The sequence below is a fragment of the Temnothorax curvispinosus genome, unplaced genomic scaffold (genome assembly GCF_003070985.1).
Source record: "Temnothorax curvispinosus isolate PA1 unplaced genomic scaffold, ASM307098v1 QBEX01015436.1, whole genome shotgun sequence".
NCBI classification, from domain to species: domain Eukaryota; kingdom Metazoa; phylum Arthropoda; class Insecta; order Hymenoptera; family Formicidae; genus Temnothorax; species Temnothorax curvispinosus.
This window is the reverse complement of record NW_020225216.1, coordinates 440,289-462,799: the sequence shown is the minus strand read 5'-3', so window position 1 is coordinate 462,799 and position 22,511 is coordinate 440,289. Positions and strand designations below refer to the sequence as shown.

The 22,511-nt window shown below is 35.4% G+C and overlaps 5 protein-coding genes across 7 annotated transcripts; 2 read left to right on the top strand and 3 right to left on the bottom strand.

Annotated features, from left to right (window-relative positions):
- Nucleotides 1-7,401: 7,401 nt before the first annotated feature.
- Nucleotides 7,402-8,907, bottom strand: LOC112465713 (proteasome subunit alpha type-2). The gene is made up of 3 exons (XM_025033415.1): nucleotides 8,771-8,907; nucleotides 8,027-8,359; nucleotides 7,402-7,846 (listed from the first exon to the last, which is right to left on the bottom strand). The coding sequence occupies exons 1-3, from the start codon at nucleotides 8,809-8,811 to the stop codon at nucleotides 7,516-7,518; spliced, it is 705 nt and encodes a 234-aa protein (XP_024889183.1). The 5' UTR covers nucleotides 8,812-8,907; the 3' UTR covers nucleotides 7,402-7,515.
- Nucleotides 8,908-9,598: 691 nt separating this feature from the next.
- LOC112465712 lies at nucleotides 9,599-10,744 on the bottom strand. 2 transcript variants are annotated; one of them, XM_025033413.1, is made up of 2 exons: nucleotides 10,420-10,744; nucleotides 9,599-10,341 (listed from the first exon to the last, which is right to left on the bottom strand). In XM_025033413.1, the coding sequence occupies exons 1-2, from the start codon at nucleotides 10,610-10,612 to the stop codon at nucleotides 9,602-9,604; spliced, it is 933 nt and encodes a 310-aa protein (XP_024889181.1). In that variant the 5' UTR covers nucleotides 10,613-10,744; the 3' UTR covers nucleotides 9,599-9,601. The 2 variants fall into 2 exon arrangements, with proteins under 2 accessions (XP_024889181.1, XP_024889182.1); XM_025033414.1 differs by having other exon boundaries at nucleotides 9,599-10,337.
- Nucleotides 10,745-12,014: 1,270 nt separating this feature from the next.
- Nucleotides 12,015-14,338, top strand: LOC112465714 (sperm flagellar protein 1-like). 2 transcript variants are annotated; one of them, XM_025033417.1, is made up of 4 exons: nucleotides 12,015-12,440; nucleotides 13,008-13,280; nucleotides 13,374-13,592; nucleotides 13,673-14,338. In XM_025033417.1, exons 1-4 carry the CDS (start codon nucleotides 12,335-12,337, stop codon nucleotides 13,981-13,983), a joined length of 909 nt encoding a protein of 302 aa, XP_024889185.1. In that variant the 5' UTR covers nucleotides 12,015-12,334; the 3' UTR covers nucleotides 13,984-14,338. The 2 variants fall into 2 exon arrangements, with proteins under 2 accessions (XP_024889185.1, XP_024889184.1); XM_025033416.1 differs by having other exon boundaries at nucleotides 13,670-14,338.
- Nucleotides 14,339-14,521: 183 nt separating this feature from the next.
- On the top strand, nucleotides 14,522-21,698 carry LOC112465700 (retinol dehydrogenase 14). Its single transcript, XM_025033387.1, has 5 exons — nucleotides 14,522-14,828; nucleotides 16,416-16,691; nucleotides 17,511-17,750; nucleotides 20,844-21,226; nucleotides 21,400-21,698. Exons 2-5 carry the CDS (start codon nucleotides 16,421-16,423, stop codon nucleotides 21,502-21,504), a joined length of 999 nt encoding a protein of 332 aa, XP_024889155.1. The 5' UTR covers nucleotides 14,522-14,828; nucleotides 16,416-16,420; the 3' UTR covers nucleotides 21,505-21,698.
- A 166-nt stretch (nucleotides 21,699-21,864) lies between these two features.
- LOC112465701 (bile salt-activated lipase-like) lies at nucleotides 21,865-22,478 on the bottom strand. Its single transcript, XM_025033389.1, has 2 exons — nucleotides 22,328-22,478; nucleotides 21,865-22,175 (listed from the first exon to the last, which is right to left on the bottom strand). Exons 1-2 carry the CDS (start codon nucleotides 22,440-22,442, stop codon nucleotides 21,880-21,882), a joined length of 411 nt encoding a protein of 136 aa, XP_024889157.1. The 5' UTR covers nucleotides 22,443-22,478; the 3' UTR covers nucleotides 21,865-21,879.
- Nucleotides 22,479-22,511: the final 33 nt, after the last annotated feature.

The following is a 22,511-nucleotide window of genomic DNA, read 5'->3' as shown; positions in this document are numbered from 1 at the left end:
AGATAATGTAAGACCGATAAGTCGATAAAGCCGAAAAGGCTGATAAACCGAACCAGTGCGAACGAAGACTTACTTCGCGGAATAAAGTTTCGCTTTGAGATTTCCTTAGGAATTGTTTGAAATATATCTAACGTTAGTCTGAAGTGAATTGATTATAATAGCTAAGAGTGGTTGTAAATGACTGTTCGAGACTTTCAGTAGAAGTTACTTCTAGCGGAAGGGTATAAGAAGAAGAATGAAAGGAGTCGGAATAAGAGTAGAATAAGTCCATAATCTGTAAAATTTCCTTTAGATATATCTTCATATTCAAAGTGGGCGTCGTAAATTATGAACTTGCTCCACTTTTTTCCTCCAAACTCGCTGTCGAATATAAATCGGTATTATCTGCCTGTAAAAATTTATACTCATAAATGTATAATTAAACATTAGCATTGGAAAATAAAAAAAATGAGAAAGCACAAGAATTACAAGTTGTACTATAAACGATTAAATCCAGTATTAAAGATGTAAAAGGTACAGATCCTAATAAATAATGAAAATACATTATGTAAAATAATCATGATTAGATGAGAAAATAGTTTGTGATACAATGATTATATTAAAACAAATTCAATGTTTATATATATATATATAACCATTTTTATCATTTATCAACTCTTCCCAGAGAAAAGAAAGACGTCTTCCACGCGTGTAATTAAAATAAAATGTTAAAAACAGATTTCCTCGTTAAATGTAGAATCTGATTTCTGTATATTTTAAGACGTACCGGTCTTTGACATTTCCTCTGCTATCTCGACAAAGTGAAATTAATGATTTTTCGGAAAACCGACATCATCGGAGCAAAATCGTGGATTGTCGGACCGCCGAGCGTTAGGCTCCCCCGGTAACTTCTCGCGTTCGGACTTAAAGATCGTCGTTGCGGATCACGCACGGCGCGGCGGTTCTGGCATACCGGGTCTGAAACGAAGAGTCGTCGGTCGTGCCGCGTCAGACATTTCGGATAGTATCGGCGATCGAAATTTATGGCACGCTCAGAATTGGGCCGCATCGATCGGCGCTGCTGCGCGCCGCCGCGCGATTTGCGCGCGTAAGCCGTCGTATCGGTATCAGCGTCGGTGTCGGTGTCGGTGTCGGTGTCAATGCCGGTATGGGTATCGGTATCGGTATCGTACACGTAGGACATCTCAGCACTGAGAATCATCGAAATTCGAAACAGTAAGATGAGATCGCGCGCATAAACAAATCATCCTTTTGCGTCGCGGCGGTAATGTGGATATGGGTGTATGTGTGCGTGTACAGGTGTATGCGTATGCGAGCGCTTGTAACAAATCCGTTCATGACCAACGTTTCATTTCGATCGAGAAATAATGATCGCTCTTTGAATTATTTATTAACTATATATATATATGTATATATAAATAATTCATTACTTGAAATCGTAATAAACAGATTAGCCCAAAATTAGCTGATTTTTTTGTCTGTGGATTTGAACTGAAAAAGGCAGAGGTCGTTAATTTCATTTTAAAAAGGCGTTAATTTCATTAATTAACTTGCGTTATTGTTGTTGTGTGGTGTGTGTGTGTGTGTGTGTGTGTGTGTGCGCGCGCGTGTGGAATACGTTAATATCTTTCATTTGATTAAATATACGGGAATATCATGTTCTTTGCGGGAAAAATGATTTAAAAATGTAACAAAATGTACGCGGCAAAAAATAAATGCACGAATGTACTGACATATACACCTACACAAAATAAAAATATATAGGTCTCAGTTTAGCCGTTATTAAAAAACGCCAAGGAAAACGAAGAGAAGTGAAGGTGATAAAAACGATTGACGTATTACCGCGACTTTATCTCCGACGGCCAAACGGTCAATAAACCAAACCAAATTAGCAAATTCGAAATTTTGTCGCGGGGCATAGGCTCGTCGCGTCGTCGCGTATAATTGGCAAGTCGATGGCGATTGACTGCCAATGTGCTCGCGACAGGTTATAAACGTCGCGCGCAGCGACGATCGAACCTGTTCGTTTCAATTACAGACTCTCGACAGTCTCGACATTTCGTCTCTCTTCTCTCTCTCTCTCTTCTCTTTCTCGCGCGCGTGAGTCCCGCGAAACGCGCTTCGCGCGTCGAAAACGCGGTGGAACGAAACGAGAGCCTACGGCTGAAAAGCGACGGGGGATGATCGCCTTACCTGCGGACATTCGTCTCTCGGGGGATGGAAGGATGATGGGAAGGAGGAGGCGCAAATCCGTTCCCGAGGCGGGCGCGAGCTGCCCGTCGAGAGTAGAGACTGGCCCCGCGACGACAGATGACAGCTAAACGATCACTACGAGGGGAGCGGCGGTGGCGGCGACATAGTAGCCTGAGTCTGAGTAGCCTGTGTGGTAGCCTGCCTGACGGCCTAACGGCGCGGGGGTGAATCAGGTTCGTAGCGACGTGAGTGGAGACGAGCCGGTACTGCCGGTAGGCCAGCCAGCCGCGCACCAACTGCAAAAGCCGCGCGGAAGCGGCGGCAGCGGCATCCTCGCTCCTCGCGACTTGCGACGTCGCGCCTCGTCTGATTATGCTTATGCCGCTGCCACTGGCCGGCCGAGCGATCGATACGCGCGCGCGCGCCGCAGCGAGCCGCTTGCCGCTTACTCCGCTACCACAGTCTGTGCCACTACTCCGCTTACAATTACAAGACAAGCCACCCCGTCACGTCTCCACGTTGCTCCACGTCTCCTCGCCCTCGCCCTCGCTCTCGCCTCTCGTCGCGTGGCGGTCTCGGCCGGCCGCTATCAGTAACCGGATGGCCCGCGTGTCGCTAATTACCAACAGTGACGCATGAACGTCGTTGTTTTCTCGTATAGTGTATGTATGGCGAGGGCAGCCACAGGAATGCGAGGAGTGTAACGTCGAATTACGATTGATATAAAAACTGTATATATATAGTATATACGCCAAAATACTTGATACTTACTCGTGCCACATATTATATTTCTAAATATAAAAAAAGAACGAATATGGAGCGGAGTTATAATTGCAGAATAACGTGGATGCGTATTTATGGGGCTGGCATCCTCGTTGGCGATTTCTCGGTCCATCTTCGGTGGGATTAGTATAGTTGCGCACGATTGACCAATGCGTGCGATGAGATGCCGCGCGAGACATTCGCGATGATTTTGCCCACGCGCGCAACATGCGTTTTTATAAAAATGATGACAATCGCGATAGAAACCACAGGAGTTGACAGGAGCAATTCGAATGCAACTCTCCGCGGGCGTTGCGACCGCGACTTGCGACGCGGAATTTATCGAAAAGCGATATCATGATTCTTCAAGTATCGATACCGTTGACGTAACGTGAACCGAACGCGGTAGTTGTACTCGACGCAAAAAATATATGAATATTCAAGATGTTTTTACTTAATTGTAGAATAACGACGCGCATGTATATACATACCTGATAACAATCGCGGACTCGTTGCATTATCGATGCACTTGGATTAAAACACATGGCGAATATCTCGGTTGATCCCGGGCGCAGAAGCGAGTCATCGATACCGAAATAACGATCTTGGCGTATAATCGCGATTGTGCACAACATCCACGTTGGGTATATTTTGTGAGAGACGCCTCCGATAATCCTTCGGGAACGAGATTCAGTTATTTTACATAGTTATAATCGTGAAAAACGGGACCAGTTTGAATGCGACTTCGCGATCTGTTGCGGCGCGTTCGGTAGCTGATTCGATATCTATTGGTCAAAGCAGCAAACCATTCGGCGCAGTAATTGCGCTCAAAAATCAAATTTGAAATGATTTTATAGATACTAGACATACAGTCGAAGACCGTATGTCTTATAGGATAAGACATAGTCTGTACAGACTTATATGAGCATATAAATAAGTCTATAGTTATTTGTGTAACAAGTGAGGTAAGATGAAAATTCCCGGGTGCGGAGTTTACGCACGAGCCGAAGGCGAGTAAACTCCGCACCCGGGAATTTTCATCTTTACACACGGCTTACACTCCCTATTTTATGTTGCAAGTGCCTGGAAAGTGGTCTATCACGCACGCGTAGCGTGCGTAATGGGGCACTTTCCATGCACGTGTTGCATAATATATAAGTTTTCGAGACAGCTAATTTATAATGATTTATTATTTAATATAATTTCCAATATTGAAAATGTTAAAATGCCGAGACACATGCTGTAGAAAAATAGAATCCCAAACTTATTTACACTGTTATTTGCGTTAAAAATCCTCCAAAATATATTTAAAACTGTGACACGTAAAAACGAGGTGTGAGAATACAAAATATAAATAAAAAATCAATGCGTAACGTATGCAAATAGTCTGTTTTTGATCTTTATAAATCTGATAGACGTATAGAGAGGGTTGAATGTTCCCAATCGTAGATTTCGCTCATTTGCTACAACAATGACATAACTCAGAAAACAAAATTTTCCAAAAAATAAGTTTGAATGTTTTGAATCATTAAAAATTTTTAATATTATACTTTTAAATGCAATTTTGGTACAAGAACTGATTGTAGAGGAACAAAAATATCTAGTTATATATTAGCTCCCCATTCAGTGTATTGAATTTTCACCCTCTTTTGCAAAGAGTTCAAAAATAACAATTTGTGAGTTATGTCATTGTTGTAACAAATGAGCGATTCGTTTTTCTCCAAGAACTAAGACTCAAATTAAGTTGTAATGCCGTTAATGATGGTAATGATAAGTAGAATAGGATTTTAATATCATATTAAGTGAGTCATAACCGTTATGATGTAACAATCAAGTAAATAAAAAATGTGCCAATATATGGTCGGGCTGGATCTTTTGTGTCTAATAATATTTTTCCACGTGAATTTATGCATGAATTTTAATAATTATATTATTATATTTCACACGGTGACGCGTGATCTCGTGCAAGAGCAGTTGACTCTAGTCGGCAAATCCCGATTCTCGTTCCACATATACTTCAATCTTCGACCCCCCGATTCTTATCCCATTCACATTTTATAAGTCATAAGAGATTGAGGCGTAAAGGCCTGTGTCCACGATGCTAGAACTTGGTCCAAGTTCTCGGACCAAGGGAAAGTTACTAAAACTTGGATCGTGGACACACTGAACTTGGAAGCAAAACTCGAATAAAAACCTCGAATGAAAAAATGCGGCACGTCCCATTTTTTCGTACTAGTTACTAGATTCATACGGATTCAATTCCTTTTTGCCAACATTATTACTTTATAAAAAGCTAATCAATGATGGTCAATGTGACGTTGGACAACGGAAATGTATATAACTTTCATAAATCTTAAATAGAGAAAAGAGAATTATATATATATATATATATATATATATATATATATATATATATATTCCACTTGCCTGAGGACATACTCAGCTCTCGACCCTACATTTTTTTACTATAACGCTATCTAGAGTCATCAAAGTACAACTACTTCTATTTGAGAACTTGAATCGAGAACTTGGACCAAATTCTAGCATCGTGGACACAGGCCTTAAGACTAATGAGCTCGAGCTTGTAGAAACTAAACTTATTAAAAAGCCCAGAGAAACTAAGCAGTAGACAACGGTAAAAGACAATATAAACTGTATATATATATGTATTAAATTTCGTTGAAAAGCAGTTATTGATAAAGCAAGTTTTCAATCTTTAAAAGCATCTCCTACTAATCTTCAAAAATAAAATTTCTTAGATATACAGGGTGTCCCAAAACTGGACCGACAAACTTATAGTTTAGGGTAGTTATAAAAAACGCTATAACAAGCATTTTTTGTCAATAAACTCATGTCCGCAAATGACCTATTTTGGCACTAGAGTGAATCAAAGACTAATTTATATCTAGCTAGTTGAAGTACATTATTTTCAGGGATCATAAATTCATAAATCGACGTTGCAATTTCAGTATGGAAATAAATGGTCGCCACTTTGAATAACTGTTTTCAATTCAAAAACCAAAACGGTTTATTTGTGGACATGGGTTTCATTGATAATAAATGCTTGTTATAGTGTCCTTTATAACTACACAAAGTTTTTCGGTTCAATTTTAGGACACCCTGTATATACGCATGTAATAAAATATGTATATACAGCGTGGGCCAAAAGTCTAAGTACAGTCGAATATCTCGTAAACAATGCATTTTAGAAAAAAAAGGTTCAAACAGATCTATTTACTGATCTTATCAGTTTGATATTAAGTGGCGTCCTTAAGGTCAAGTTAGGGTTTAGAGTCACTTTAAATTATATATATATATATATATATATATATATATATATATATATATAATTGGACCTTCTATTAATTACATATTATTGTAGCCTTTGTCGAGACATTTTCGAAACACTATAATAAAGCTCACTTTTGTTAAGAATTTCCTGAAATATTTTAAATTTTATCATGTTTTTAATACAGTTATGAAATATCTCGTAAAGTATTCACTTTTCGATGACTTTACCTTGAGACTTTTATACGTAGAATGAAAGGAAGCGAATAATAATATTAATTTTTATATTTGCGATTTTGCAAAATTTAATGCGTCTACAAAACGCAATAGAATTTTTTTAAATCTCTTTTTTTACAACAATCGATTCCTTTCATTCTACGTACAAAAGTATCAAGGTAAAGTCATCGAAAAGTGAATACTTTACGAGATATTTCATATTTTATATTTAAAATATCATGACAAAATTTAAAACATCTCAGGAAATTCTTAACGAAAGTGAGCTTTATTATAGTTTTGAAAATGTCTCGATAAAAGCTACAAGAATATGCAATTAAAAATAGAGGGTCTAATTTAAAAAATTCAAAGTGACTCTAACTTGACCTTAGTACGCCACCTAAGATCAAACTAGTAAGATCAATAAATATATCTTTTTAAACCCTACAACTTTTGTCTAAAACATTTTTTTTCTAAAATGCATTATTTACGAGATATTCGACTGTACTCAGACTTTTGGCTTACTCTGTATAATTATAAAATGTCTTACTGAATAAGATATATCTTACTAAATATATGGTGGTGGCCGCGTGTGCCTCTAAGATAGCAGCTCAGTATCACACTAATTAGCCACGAGCGGGCAAATGCGTTTTCTCGCGAGTGCCTGGCCACGCCGACTAAGTTTAGAAACAAATTCAGCAAAAACTCATTGCCCTCATCGGCCGATCGATGCTACCACCAAGAGTCGTGAGCACATACTCACGGAGTTACCATCCAACTCGCAGAGCTGCGGATGGTATTTTTAAGAACATATCTCATCGCACCCACCATCACCTTACATCCATACTCCTCTCCATAACATTGTACTATCACGATTCATTCCCCAAAGTGGCATATGTTATAATTGAACACAATTTTGATTTTTACGAAAGAAAGTACAATTAATTGTTTTATTTTGGATAGGACATTTATTGCAAGAACCTGATTGAAATTTTAACGATTATGAACGTCTTACTCTGGGAATATATTAAAAAGAAGGGAATTTTCATAAATTCCCGCTTAAGGAATATTCGCGAGATAATCCTTAACGTTGGATGGATCCAATTTTCTGAATCCGTTCGCGTCACAAATGCCAACTTCAATATTATCCGCAGTCATCTGTCCCTCAAAGCCTTCCTTTAGCGTCAGGATGGCAGTGTGAACGGCATCGTCCAATTCCAGATCCTCACTGTACCTCTTTTCGAGGAACGTTTTGCCATTAATGAAATTTTTACCCATTGCGGTTGCTTTCCATGCGAAATATGTGCCAGATGGATCACATTGGAACAAATAGGGCCTGTCATTGTCCCAACCGCAGATCAGAAGAGACACTCCAAAGGGTCTAACACCTCTACAAATTAGCAATGACAACAATTTAATACTATCGCTTACTTGATTACCTCTTACTACAGTCAGAAACTGCACATTTACATTCGGTTAGATAACTTTTCTGTATTTAAAATTTAAAAATATATAATTTTTAATTTAAAATTTGAGTAAAAATACAAATGGTCAAAGACTAATAGCTCACCCAGATTGCGTGTACTCTTGCATGACCATCGCAACGCGTTGCACGAGTTGCGCGGTCGGGATAGGTTCTCGATACACCAGAAGATACTGTTGTGCCATTTTCCGTGCTTGCTTCACTAGTAATCGGTAATCTGGGCCCATGCCACTGTAGACCATGCCGATGTGCTTCGTGATCATTTCGACCTTGCTTACGCTATGTTCGTCGTAGAGGATGGACTTGTGCTTGTTTTCCGTAGCAAGAACGACGCCGTTTAACGCCTTGATGCCGACGCTCGGCGCGCCGGCGGCTACCGCCGCCAAGGCATATTCTATTTGCACTAATTTGCCCGATGGACTGTAAAAAACAGTATCATTAATCGTATGAATTACATGATATACAAATAATTATAAATGTTATGACATGATCTTGTACTTTTAGATTTAACACATATGCTCCAGAGATTTTGACAAGTCATCCTGTCATACGTTACGTTTAGCATTTTCAAATCTTAGTATACTCGAACAAAGTGATTATTTATGCATTTGTCAACAAATCGCCAATATGAATAAAACGCCGTTAATTAAGCAAAAAATTTGCATTCACAATAATTAAAGAATGTGCTGAGTGTAGGCTCGATTTAGAGGTTAGGATTGGTTATGTTCAATCTGGTTTTCAATGGGATCTATCTCTCACCGCAAACACAGAATATTGGCTTAAAACATATTGTTTCGTACGCAATTATTGCGTTACTGTAACTGTATTTACCTAAAGGTTGTTAACGAAAAACTGTATCGTTCCGAAGCCATGACAATTGCTTTGCAACAGTACGATGAGTACGAACCACGAACGGCACGAACAACAGCGTTAACGACACGATCACACGCACACGTATACTGCCATAAGAATACATACACATATATACATACATACATACATATATCCATGGTAGAAATACAAGGGTATGCTCTTGCGCATATTGCCGAACCCAGCCAATCAGCGACTTTTCCAACCTTACGTCACACTGAGCGGCACATTTAAGCAGCGAATCTATAATAGTCATTTATAAAAGCATTTTGAGCGGACAATATGTGAATACAAAATAATGTTGATCATTTATGTGAGAGAAAATTCTGTTTTATAAATAAATAAATATATATGAACAAAAATATATAAATATAAAAAACGCACGTGACATACGGATAAACGCTCATCGTTTCCCGAATTTGTCTCTCGTTGTAGATGTTAGAAACGTTATTGTTATTTGACGAATTTTATAATTATTTTATGTGGATTTGTCTAAATATATGATATTACAGAAAATATTATTATTATTAAGAAAAAAAGAATTGTGTGCATTGAATAAAAATCATTGCGACGTACGGAAAAATTTCACATAAAACGAGATTTTAATTTCCAGTCATTTATTATTAAAATTCTGCGAATTATTAGTTTTAATCAAAACTGGTCGGAAAACGATTGGAAAAGAATTGTCAGCTGAGACGCAAAACAAAAATATATTGTGGCGTACGACATAAAGAACTATATATGCAGAGGAAAGATGCAGATAAAAGATCAAATAACAATAAATGCAAATATTTAATATACAGGTTTTTTATTAGTAAATTTTGACATCTTTCTTCTTTTTTGCCTGTGATTTGCGATTGCAATCGCTCGGTTCATTTCGCGCAGCCTAATATATGTCCTAGTCCTAATGAGGCATAGTAATGCCTCTCTCGGTATTTTAATTTTCAATTGTGGTTCTATTATTTTTGCTAAGTTTTGAAATATAAGATTTTCTTTATTCAAACTGGATCCGTGATATTTAGCAAACTCAATATTCATTATACGAGCACATTGTAATAATTTGTCACTCGGACACATACATTTTCCTCGCGAAATAACTTGCAGCCAATCTTGGTCACCCGTTGTTTCCAATTGACGCGTTTCAATACCTAATGTTTTATCTGTGCTTTTAAATCTAAATGCTACGTATCCGGCTATATATTTTGCTTTATATTTTGCTGGTGTCTGTTCTTCTGTACTGGACGATGCTGCTGTCTGTTCTTCTGTACTGGACGATGCTGGTGTCTGTTCTTCTATACTGGACGATGCTGGTGTCTGTTCAACATCCATCGAAACTTCATTTGATACAGGCAAAGGCATTGTTTCAGCTAACACATTTTCGTTTGATGTTAGTGGAGGTACTGCATGGAGATGCAACGTCGGGATAGCATCAGGATGTATCTTCCTAGTTCGTATAGGTGAATAACCTAGTAGATGTTGTTGTAAGGGCTTCGTAAAAGCTTCATCAGCAAAATGCTTCGAACATATCCTAGCTGAAGCAAACAAGGTTTAAGATTCTTAAATATATGCTTATAATAATAAACAAGAGAAATCTATACAAAAGTACAAACCATATTTTGGTGAAATATTTTCTTTTCCGCATGCTTGACGCCACTTATTAAACAGTGCTGGATCCTTTGGGAAGGAAAAATATTTTATTTTTTTTCCTTCGATCTTTCTGGTCTTTGCCGGATAGTTCCCACACCCTTTCACATTACACGCCATTGCGTACACTGTAATAATCACAAACGAATTACTCGACATAAACAGCGAACCGAGCGAACGCAGCCATTGCGAATCACCGAGTACATCCGATTCATTCCGATGCTACACGAATATGACGTAAGTTTGTATAAAAGTGGTGGGAATGCGCAGTGGTCTGACACGGTATGAGCATACCCTTGTATTTCTACCATGCATATATCACACTACAAATCCATGAAGTTGGTGGAGTGGGAGTGGTTCGACAGCGTCCGAAAGTCGCACGCGAAATGTTCCTAGGAACATCTCTAGCAGAGAGGTTCTCTCTTTGTCTCTAGATAAATAACACACTTGCTTGTTTATTGTTTGCAAATTTAAAGAATAAATAAAAATTAATATAATTCTTTACCTACTGTATAAACTTACTCGTAAATGTATAAATTTTAAAGAAAATAAAGAATAAAGATAATAACTCAACTAAGCTAACACAATGTCCAAAATCGGGAACATAAGGTACTACGTCAAGGGTCGACAGGAGTAGAGCTTAGCTGCGAGAGAGTCTGTATAGTGTATTTATTTATTATAAATTTTTTAAGAGCCAAAATGGAAAATCCGGCTATGTAGCGGGTTGCGGCTGGTCTTTATACTGATTAAAACGAGCATAATTTTAATGATTGAGATTCATTAATTAATTTGGCTAAAATTTGGGAAAAACCGTTTCAAGCAGCTGCTTTGGCAAGGAAAGCTGCTTTGAAACGGTTTTTCCTAAATTTTAGCCAAATTAATTAACGAATCTCATTAAAATTATGCTCGTTTTAATCAGTAAGATCAGCGCCGCAACCCGCTACTACCGGATTTTCCATTTTGGCTCAGGGCCGATATCACTGCAGTTTCCGATTAACGTAATCCCCGATTAAACTCACTCTGCGTCTCTTTCTAACTATCCCCCTAGAAAGAGACGAATAGTGAGTTTTATCGGAGGATCACGTTAATCGGAGACTGTGATAAAATTTATAATAAATAAAATACGGACTCGCAGCTAAGCCAACCCGACAGAGGTCTCCACCGTGCCAATTCGGAGTTCGGCCGTGACCCTGTCGACCCTTATTAAAGACGTCATTAAAACGATGTCCCAATTTTCGATATTATTGTTAGCTGTACTGAGAAAAAAATATTTATTAGGTGACTCCTAATAATAACTATTTACTTAATTAATATAATACACATATTTATTTAGAATTAGATATTTTTATTTGAATTAAGTAAATAGTTATTTGTGTAACAAGTGCTGTAATAAGTTGGAAATTGGACGTGCGGGTTGATCGCACTCACCTCCGGCTCGTGCGTCCACTCCGCACGTCCAATTTCCAACTTACAGCACTTGTTACACAAATAACTATTATTATTGCTAATAAAAACATAATACTCTGCAAAGGATAGAGCTCGCGTTAATAAAGCGCGGCAATATAGCGTTCATCTCAAAGTTTGACATATTCTTAAAAGATACTCTCTTTTCTTTACTTCATCGACTATCTTCGGAATTAATTTGAAATAGAGGAAAATCGCGCACTCGATTGTCGACGTATCGTGTCATTTCGACGAAGCGAGGACCGATTTCGCTGATTCCGCTTTGCTCTGCGTCGCGAGAGGGAAACCGCGGGATGACAGCATGACCCAGGACCCAGAGTTTCCTCGTCGATTGTTTACGCGATACATCAAAACGTGGCGAATTAGCGAATATACGAGTATGAATTGACCCGGACCGATCGATAAGAGGAAAGAAAGATGATCGGCGACACGGCGCAGATCGACAGGGAGCTCGTTGAATGGATCGATGGCATCCCGTTTTCGAAACCCGCGAGAAACTTGACGAGAGATTTCTCGGATGCCGGTAAAATCTCTGATTTCAGGCCGGTTTTCGCATTAAGAGTGTTTTTGACAAATTTAAAGGCCATTTCGACTAAACTTCGATTAATTCAACCGGCTGTTTAAAGTAAAATTTTTAACTATATATATAATTGATTGAATTTTTTCCTACATTAAACAATGGAAAATTAATAATTTCTGTCAACAAAGTGGTGTAAATGTTACTTGATTAGTTTATCACTATTTATAAACTAGCTCAGTGTTATTAAAATAAATAAAAATATATAGTAAAATATATATGATTATTAAGGTAGAATTTGTTAAATTCCAGCTAATTTAAAAGTTTAAATTATAAGAACGTAAAATTCCTAGAATATTTTATATTAAGTCTTATTAGATTCTAATCTCTTAGATTCAAATTGTGTGATATCAATAAAATTATTAAAATTATTTTAAAACTTTAAAAGCACAGAACACACAATTATGGAAATGTTAGGCTTACAGTATCTTGAGTTTATTGCACCCTGGTTTTGAAATGCCAAGTAGAATTAATCAGAATCTGATTGAACGTTGTTTTACTGTCCTTTGACAGTTCTCACGGCGGAGGTCCTCAAGTTATATTATCCCCGGCACGTGGAGCTTCACAATTATGTTCCGGCAAATAGTGTAAACACAAAGAGGGAGAACTGGAAAATGTTGAATCGAAAGGTGCTCATGAAACTTGACATGAAATTGAGCAGCGATACGATCTATCAATTGGCAAATGGGTCGCAACGTGCAATCGAGAAACTCTTGACCAAGTTGAGAATGAAAGTTCTGAAGGACGGTGTTGAAATGCACAAGTTGAAGCTCAAAGATGTAGAAGGTAGACGCGCAGATATTAAATAATCACATTTGCTTAACAATAATGCTTTGGCTAATGTCTCATTCAGTTTTAAATTTGATGTGCTCTCTACAGAAGAGAAGATTGGAGATGGCTCGCCGGAGAACGATGGTTACCTAAAATTGCCAGTAGAAAGTTCAAACAAGTTTGATGTCGATAACGAAATTCGTGAAATTAAGCCGTCTAAATTTACGTGTCTCAAACGAGGAATCCTCGTTGTCTTCAGTTGGATTATGTGTCTCTTCCGTATATGGAACATCTTCAGCTGTTGCATACCTTCTCGTTTTCGCAGGCGTGAGATATTTAATAAATAAATAAGACAATTTTTTTGTGATTGATAAAAATTGATAAATTTTCAAACGCATTTAAAGCAGGCGACGCGCTCGTAAACGTCACAACGGAGCGAATTGAAGATGCAAACGGCGAAAATGTGCAACGTACGATTTATTCGGAGTTGAAGAAGGACCTACGCGAAAAGGAAGAAGTGATAAGCACTTTAAACCACAAAATCGCGTATCTGGAGAGTTCAATGAAACTCAAGGATCTGCGCATCTCCAGTCTGGCGGGACAGATTTTGCAAAACGCTGTCGAAATGGATCAGTCGGCGAAGTCGCAATCAATCGACGGCGTACGCGCCAAATTACGTTCGCGATCGCACAATTTTCATGAAACTAAAGCGAATTAGAAATCCGTAGTAATGCAAAGTTGCAAGCTTAACTGTGAAATAAGAAATAAAAAATTATTGAGATTTACTGTTTTAATTATTTATTATATTGCATGTAACATATGTAATAGAGGCTTATTCTCTTTAACACATTATGACTTACAGTCTTCTTTTAGCTCAAATTAGGCCATGTAGAAATTAAAAAGTCGAATTTCACTCGTATAATTTAACTTGTTTGTTGAACATAGTCGCTTTCTATAAGATAAACCATGGCTCAGTTAATCAAAGCTTCTGTTTTTTAATGGAACATAATTAAGTATCATATCGTAATTCTTTGCCGTGTATCGACAATTGTTTTGTTTCGACTTAATAGTTTGACTGATTAATTAATTAATTTTTTTATAGTTGAAAGAGAATTGTGCGAACGTATATACATATATATATTCGATTACATTTTAAAATTCTTTATTTCCTTTTATCTTTATATCACATTTTATCCTATATCTAAAGATTATGATGTATCAAAATTATATACAAGAATAATAATTTGAGCTTTAAGAGAAATGTTCTTCGCACGCAAGAATGCGCGAAGATTGCGTTCGAAATAATGTCGAGTTCATTCGTCGACAGAACAATATGTAAAATTGGACTGTTCAAAGTCACACCAGGAAAGTTGCATCAAGGCCATTTTCTCATCATCGTTTCTCACCGCGAGAAGTGGGGATGCCGATATTGTCCGCTCACCTATATCTGAAAGGGGGTCTCGGTGCTCTCTCGTTGGTAGTCAATAGTATATCACCGGCTCTTGGATCGTAACGGCACACGAAATACTGGAGAGTTTTAATGAGAGTTCTGCTATAGCGCATGTGAGTACGATTATGTAAATTCGATTAACGTATCTTTCTTATACAGTACATCCTTGCGTACATTTATTACGGGATTTATTGGGAACTCATTCTACGCGGGAAATTCTATTTTTATAGAAAATATAAATAAACACAAATATATTTTATTTGCTTTGATCGGGAATATTGCAACGATAGAAATATTGAAAAATATTTTAGATATTTTTTATTGTAAATTTAAAAAATAATGAATTTGACAAAATATCGAGATATCGACAGCTATCGAAATGAAGGTTGTTACAAGACAGATGCATGATATCACGCATAAAAAAAGATCTTTCATCAGAAATTGATCTACAGATTTTAATACGATAGATTTAAAGGAAAACTATATTCGTGACATGGTTATTAATTCGGGACAGAAAGTGGGAGACATCGGAAAAAGAGAAAAGAAAACGTGAGCTCAGGTAGTTCATTTTCAGTGACAAGTTTAACAAAATTGAGTTTGACTTCTTAGCTGATTGTGAGTAACTTTGTTGCATAATGAAGGGGTAAAAGGGAATATAATAAGATTGTTTTCTCAAAAAAGAGATGATTTCCTATGTTAAGATATTAATTGATTAATGTATTCTAGAAATAAAATATACGCAGATGTAATTTCATTATTTGAGGAAAAACTTTGGCTCGTTAATATTAAAATTATACTAAACATTCCATGTTAAAGTTTTCTTGTGAATTTTGTTACCACATGTATTATAATAATTGATCAAATAAACATTTAACAACCACTTACAAATAACACATTTTTATCTGATTCTTATATAACACGTGATTGTTATTTTTATTTCTTGTTACCATTATTTTATATAAAAACAAACACTTATTATTCATATTATCTTATATTATATGATTTTCCTTGAAACAATTATAATCGATTCTGTTTTATTTCAAAATTTACTTATTATTAATTGAGATTAATCGATTGGCTTTCTTAATAATAATATATTTATCGCTTCACGAAAAGTTGTTTTTTATATCATGCATCTCAAACTATTTTACTGATTTATTTGATTTTTAACAAAGTACACTGGATAAAGTCACACTGAAGAATAAATTCGGTATCTGTAAAACGGTATATATGGTCAATGACCTTCTTGTACGGTGCAGCACGCTGCAGTCACGTAGAATCCGGATATACTTTCGAGCTGTCCCGACCGTTCCGACCAAGCTATAAAAATGTAAAAGCGAAGATTTGCCTCCTTAGAATAAAAAATTCGCATTCAAGGCGACGCATCTCGACGCGCTTTCTCTTTTTCTAAACCCGCGGCAATAAGATTTACTATTACAGAAATAATATTACCGAAAGTAGCATAAGTTTTTAATTCATCCCAAATACTTTATTAGCGTTGCTATTTTAGAAGTGTATTTTAGAAGAGTATTTTAGAAGTGTATTTTAGTGTGTACCTAATTTTCTTGTTTTTTCTTATTATTATTTTTTTTCTTTTTTTTTTTAGTAAAATATAATACATTTATAAATAATGTCATGTGCAATAAGTACATTAATTAACGTTCAATTTTAATATAATATTTTTGTATAATTTTGTTTAGATAACATGATATTAAATATCATTCCTTGCACGACGCTGCTTTATTGGATCGCGGCTATTGTGTCGGGTGGTGTAATATTGCTTCTGATAGGCCTCCGTTTGTACGTTTTTTGCACTTTGGGCATTTGCAAAAGTAAAAACCGTATGGATGGTAAAACGGTAATAATCACCGGATGTACCTCCGGTATTGGTAAGGAGACAACAAGGGATCTCGCCAAGAGAGGTGCGAGGATCATTATGGCATGCAGAAACACGGATATTGCTAATCAGTTAAAAGGTTTCGTAACTAAAATAACTATTATTTTAATAACATTGTAATGGAAGTAGCCATGATAAAAATGCGATAATTATCCTAGTTCTAGTTAATTCTTTATCTTTTTTAAAAATTATCATTGTTATAAAAATTTCTTTTATTTATTCTTTCATTAAAATTACACGGAAATATGTAGGCGTAAAAAACACTACGGGTTATTATCTATGTACAATTTACTGAACTTAATTGATTGTAATTTAATATTTCAATTACAGTATTGTTCCGACTGAATTGTCTATGAGCAATGAATGAGTAATGCACACGTTAGCTTATATAATTAGAGATAATGATGTCGCTTAATTATAATTGTAAATCAAAACGTGGCCACTGAGTAAAGCTGGTTTCTATCGTTACACATGCATTTAATTATTATGTAAAATGTATTTAGGCTACCTGCATAATTCTCTGAACAGCATTTCCTCGTTCGTCATTAACTTATTTCACAATTATGTTATATAGGATATATAACTTTACTAACTAATAATCATATAAGTCAAATATAACACATAAAATTTGAGATAAATAGATACACATACAAAATGTCGTATTTGTAATGCAAAGTTAAAACAAAAGCAAGAAATAAGATCTCTCCTTATGATATTTCACTCTTGGGGCCAATTAAAGCCATTTATTTTCAATTACTCCTGAATTCAAATATTAAAAGCGGTATATTATTGCGATATAAGCAATGTGAAACTCTACATTTTATGTAGGGATATACTTTTCGATATATGTTCTGTAATAAATAAATGTGTCTGACATACACATATATTTTATATGCAGACGAGATTGTGAAAGAATCAAACAATGGCAATATCACAGTCCGTAAATTGGATTTGTCATCGTTGCAATCGATCAGAAAGTTTGCGTGGCAGATAAATCAAGAGGAAAGCAGATTGGACGTGTTGATCCATAATGCTGGGACTGCAGAGACTTTCAGGAAAATAGTTACGGAAGACGGACTAGAACAGACTATGGCTACCAATTACTTTGGGCCATTTTTGCTGACGCATCTTTTAATCGGTAAGAAATTATAACGCAAAAACGTGTTTACTAATTTGTCTATTGTGCTAACGCATTTATTTTGTGTAAAATAAAAATAGAATATTTCTTTATTCGGTCCGTTGGCACATTGTGTTTAATTATTATAAATGATTTTAAATTGTAAAATAACAATTTACTACGCAAATATTGTGTGTGTGTGTGTGTGTGTGTGTGTGTGTGTGTGTGTGTGTGTGTGTGTGTGTGTGTGTGTGTGTGTGTGTGTGTTATATATCTACGCTTATATATACACAGAAAAGAAGGAATACTTACTCTTGATTTGAAAATATCCTTAGTTTCAACATTGGAAAAGTTGGAAATCTTAAAATGAGATTATATTGCGTTAAACGAAGAAAATTTTCTTGAATAAAGTCATTATATAGTTCAACCAAGAAAAAAAGTGTTGAAATAAAAAGTTGAAGATCTACATCTTATAAGAAGATGTAGATTGTTTCGTATATACGCAAGATTACTATAATTTTCTTATAAGAATTCCAACATTTTATTTCAACATTTCAACTTTTTATTTCAACATTTTTTTCTTGGTTGAACTATATAATGAGTTCATTCAAGCAAGTTTTCTTCGTTTAACGTAATATATAATCTCATTTCAAGATTATACATATATTCTTGCGTATATATGAGTATAAACAGTGTTGATTTGACACTGTTCTTTTTTTTCTGTGTATATATATACAGGGTGATTCAAAGGTTACTGCCAAACTTAAGGAGCGTATAGAGGGATCAAAATAGAACAACCTGCGATTAAACCTCCGATTCACCACCGTTTTTTTACTGCTTTCGTTGTCCCTCTGGGTCCGTTTTGTCCAGACCTATATTTTTTTCATTATAAGCTTTCAAAAAATTTGAAAAAATTCAGGGTTACTTTTCAGGATCTCTACTACATTATCCAATATAGTTAAATGTTAAAAGTTTTTTTTAATAACAATTAAATGTTTAAAAAAATGAAGAAAAAATCGAAATTTGTTTAAAAAATCATATCTTTGCAATAAGTAAATATTAAGAAAAGCTGTTGCAGGGTTTTATACTTCAGACCATGACCTTTCAGAAAAATACAGACTCATCTGTCCCGGCTTCAAAAAGTATATTTATTTTTAGGCCTGAAAGTGGGGTAATTTTATAACGTTTTATGTATAGACAATAAATGAAAGAAAACAATTTTTTTTATAAATCATTATTTGTTACAAAAAATTAATATTATTGTAAAATAGATTTTGAATTTTAAATAAAGTATACAAAAAACGAATATAACAGAAATAATTTATAGAGCGCAGTCGGTACAATACTGCCTTGTCGTAATGCTGGGACTGTCAGTCACGTAGATAGTAATATATTTCCTCAACATTTCTTTCCGCCATACTAGATTTCAGTACATAAAATTTACTTACTTGCGCGAAACACTAACGCCGTGACCCCCCCTGGGTCCATTTGAGCACAATCGTAAAGACTCGACGCTGTTCAACGACAAGCTGCCGGATCCTGGCGTCCCTTGGTGCGTGAGTTCTCACTACTAACAACTTTTTTTAGACGGGGAGTCAGACCTGGCTTCTCTTTATTTCGGAGATATTTGAGCTCAAAAAGACCCAGAGGGGTGACGGAGGGTTAAAAATCTATGTTCTCCGAAGTAAGTTCCGGATGTATTAGTAAATAGTTCCCGGATGCCCCTGGTAACACCAGGTTAGGCCACACGTAGGGTTTTTAGCCGGTAAGAGTCCGGCATAACCATCCGCCCTTCCGCGGGGGCGGCGGTGGTACTCATAATTTTCCCTACGTTAAAAAAATAAAAAAAAGTGTTCTCCGAAGTAATCCTGAGTCAGTATAAGTCTTTGAATATTTGGAACTCGAATAATATACTTATAATGAAATAAATCGCAATTTGCTACTCTTCTACTAGCTTTATTTTGTGTTTATTAAGGTTTTATTAAGGATTACGTGAGATTCCTTTTGGAATATTTAAAGGAGTGCGCCAAAGTTATGTTCAATGATGCAATGCTTACATTGAATTCGGAGGTCGCCAATTCAAACACCTTTTGTAAATTCAGTTTGTGTGCTAATGTAATCCTTAACAGAACCTTAATAAAAACAAAATAAAACTAGTGGAAGAGATGAAAAAATTACACACGATAATTTCATGGCATATATTATCCGAGTTCCATACATTCAAAGGCCTGTACTGAGGATTACTCAGGATTACTTCGGAGAGCATACACTGAGAAAAAAATGTTGTAAATTTGACTAAACTCGTTTAGTTGTAGTGATTTGTTTAATGCAAATATTAATATATTTAAATCAAATATACGTGAGTAATATCAAGAAATTCTGAATCTATTTAAATATAATATTTTTTGAATTAACAAATGTTAGCTTGACAGCCCGTGACCACTGCATTTAGTTGAATCAAATAATATTTCTTTGAATCTACGATTTTTTTTTCTCAGTGTAGGTTCCTGATCAAAAGTTATTCTATTTTGACCATTCCATACGCTCTTTAAGTTCGGCAGTCACCTTTGTACATATCCATTAGTCACTTTTATCATTTATTTCTTAATCCCTTTTGAGTAGCAGAAAAATAAGCACCAAAACAAACCAAAAATGGCAAGATAAAAATTCAAAAAGACAAAAAATCTTTAAGTAGCAAGTTTTGTGAAAATCTTGCTAACTGGAGAAAAATAAAACGATGTGCGCGTATATGTGTCAATGCCACTTTTGGCACATCTTTTTTTCTGCACGTAATGCGGCGCGTCAATGCCACTCAAGGGATTAAATATATATATTAATTAGTCACCTTTTATTATTTATTTCCCTGAATATATATATATATATTATATATATATATATATATTCAAGAAATATAAATGATAAGAAGTGATTAATGAGAAACCACAGTTGTATGATAATGAGGCCGTTCAGTTTTTATTTTATAATTTACGCAAAATCTTTAGAAATAATAAAAAGCGCTATTATTTTATATCTACGTCATTCACCGGTAGATAAAGTATGTTTCTTTATAATTACGTAAATTATTTCGTTACAAGGAAATCTCATTATTTACAGATTTATTGAAACAATCGAAACCAAGTCGCATCATAGTGGTTGCGTCAGAACTTTATCGATTAGCGTGTTTAAATCTTGACAATATTAATCCAACATTGACCTTGCCGGCGTATCTGTATTACGTATCAAAGTATGCGGATATAGTCTTTACATTGGAGCTGGCGCGACGTTTAGAGGGCTCGGGAGTGACGGCAAATTGCTTACATCCCGGGATGATAGACAGTGGAATCTGGCGAAACGTACCCGCTCCGTTATCTTGGGGTTTGAAATTAATAGTTAAGGCTTTCTTCAAAACACCCAAGCAAGGCGCACATACGACTATTCATCTCGCAGTTTCTGACGAACTTAACGGAGTTTCGGGAAAATACTTTATGGATTGTGCCGTAAGAATTATTGTTGATCTTCTAAAGCTTGATTTTTTTCCCCAAAAAACTTCAATATTTCAAGAATTTTAGCGATATATGTATATAACTTTTGATTCTTTTAATTTAACGTTAAATCCCGCGTTAAATGCTCTTTCCTTAATTCTTCTTAAAACACTCTAAATATATTTTAGGAACGTGGATTATCGAATGCTGTGAAGGATCCTGCTAAAGGCAAGAAATTGTGGGAATTAAGCGAGCCTCTGGTGAGGTTGCAATCATCAGACCCGAAGATTTAAATGCAATCTTTTTTGTAAATTTTTATATAATTTTTAGCATTTGTTATATAAGTAACAATTTTTTGTACTTAAGATATATTTTAATAATGATTTCACTTAACTTGCCAGTACAACTTGCCTCATAATGAAGTATCGAAACTTTATTAATAAATATTTTTTATACTAAAAAATAATTTTGCAAATATTATAATTTTGCAGAAATAACTTTTATTAAAAAAGAAACTTTTCTTAAATAAAATAATGATATAACTGTATTTGCATATGTTGAGTAATAAGATTGATGTATGTATGTACTTTTACTTAATGACTTAATCAGCTAGGTCATCAGTAGGTATATGTATTGCACATTACGAAATCGGCTGTAGATATCGATTTCTATTTCGAATTCAAAGGAAACAAACTGTCCCATTTTTGCATTCTATCGGGATAAAGTCCTGTCTTCATTCTTGGTTCCTCAGAGATTTCTAGATAGTTGTCTTTCTCTGGTAAGTAAGGTTCCCATGTAACATTCTTAGCCAAAGCTGGAGATACTGGCTGTCCAGTTTGAACGAAATTCGACCACATGCTTGTCATAAGTTCTACTGTAGGAATTTCCGGGTCATCGTTTTCGAAGAATGGAAATTTGAATTTCATGAAGAACAAATATTGCAAATCGTCATGATGCACCACGCCTTGAATGATAAAATAAATAACAAATTTTAGTTACACATAATTTATGCAGAAGTTACAAACATCAAATCGTGATATGTGCTATAAAGCAATCTGAACAATTTGAATCAAGCAATTTGAATAAAAAAGTAAAATACAAGAATAAAAATAATACCGTATGGTGTGGTTTCGTTCCACATGACAAAACTGTATCGTCCTTGATAAGAAGACACATAAAAGTAGATGGGTTGGTCGGTGTTTTCGGCGATTAATTTTACAGAACTATGCATTGGATATGTAATTATTGCATCGGTGTTGATCTGAAATACAAAACATAATTATATATATATATATATATA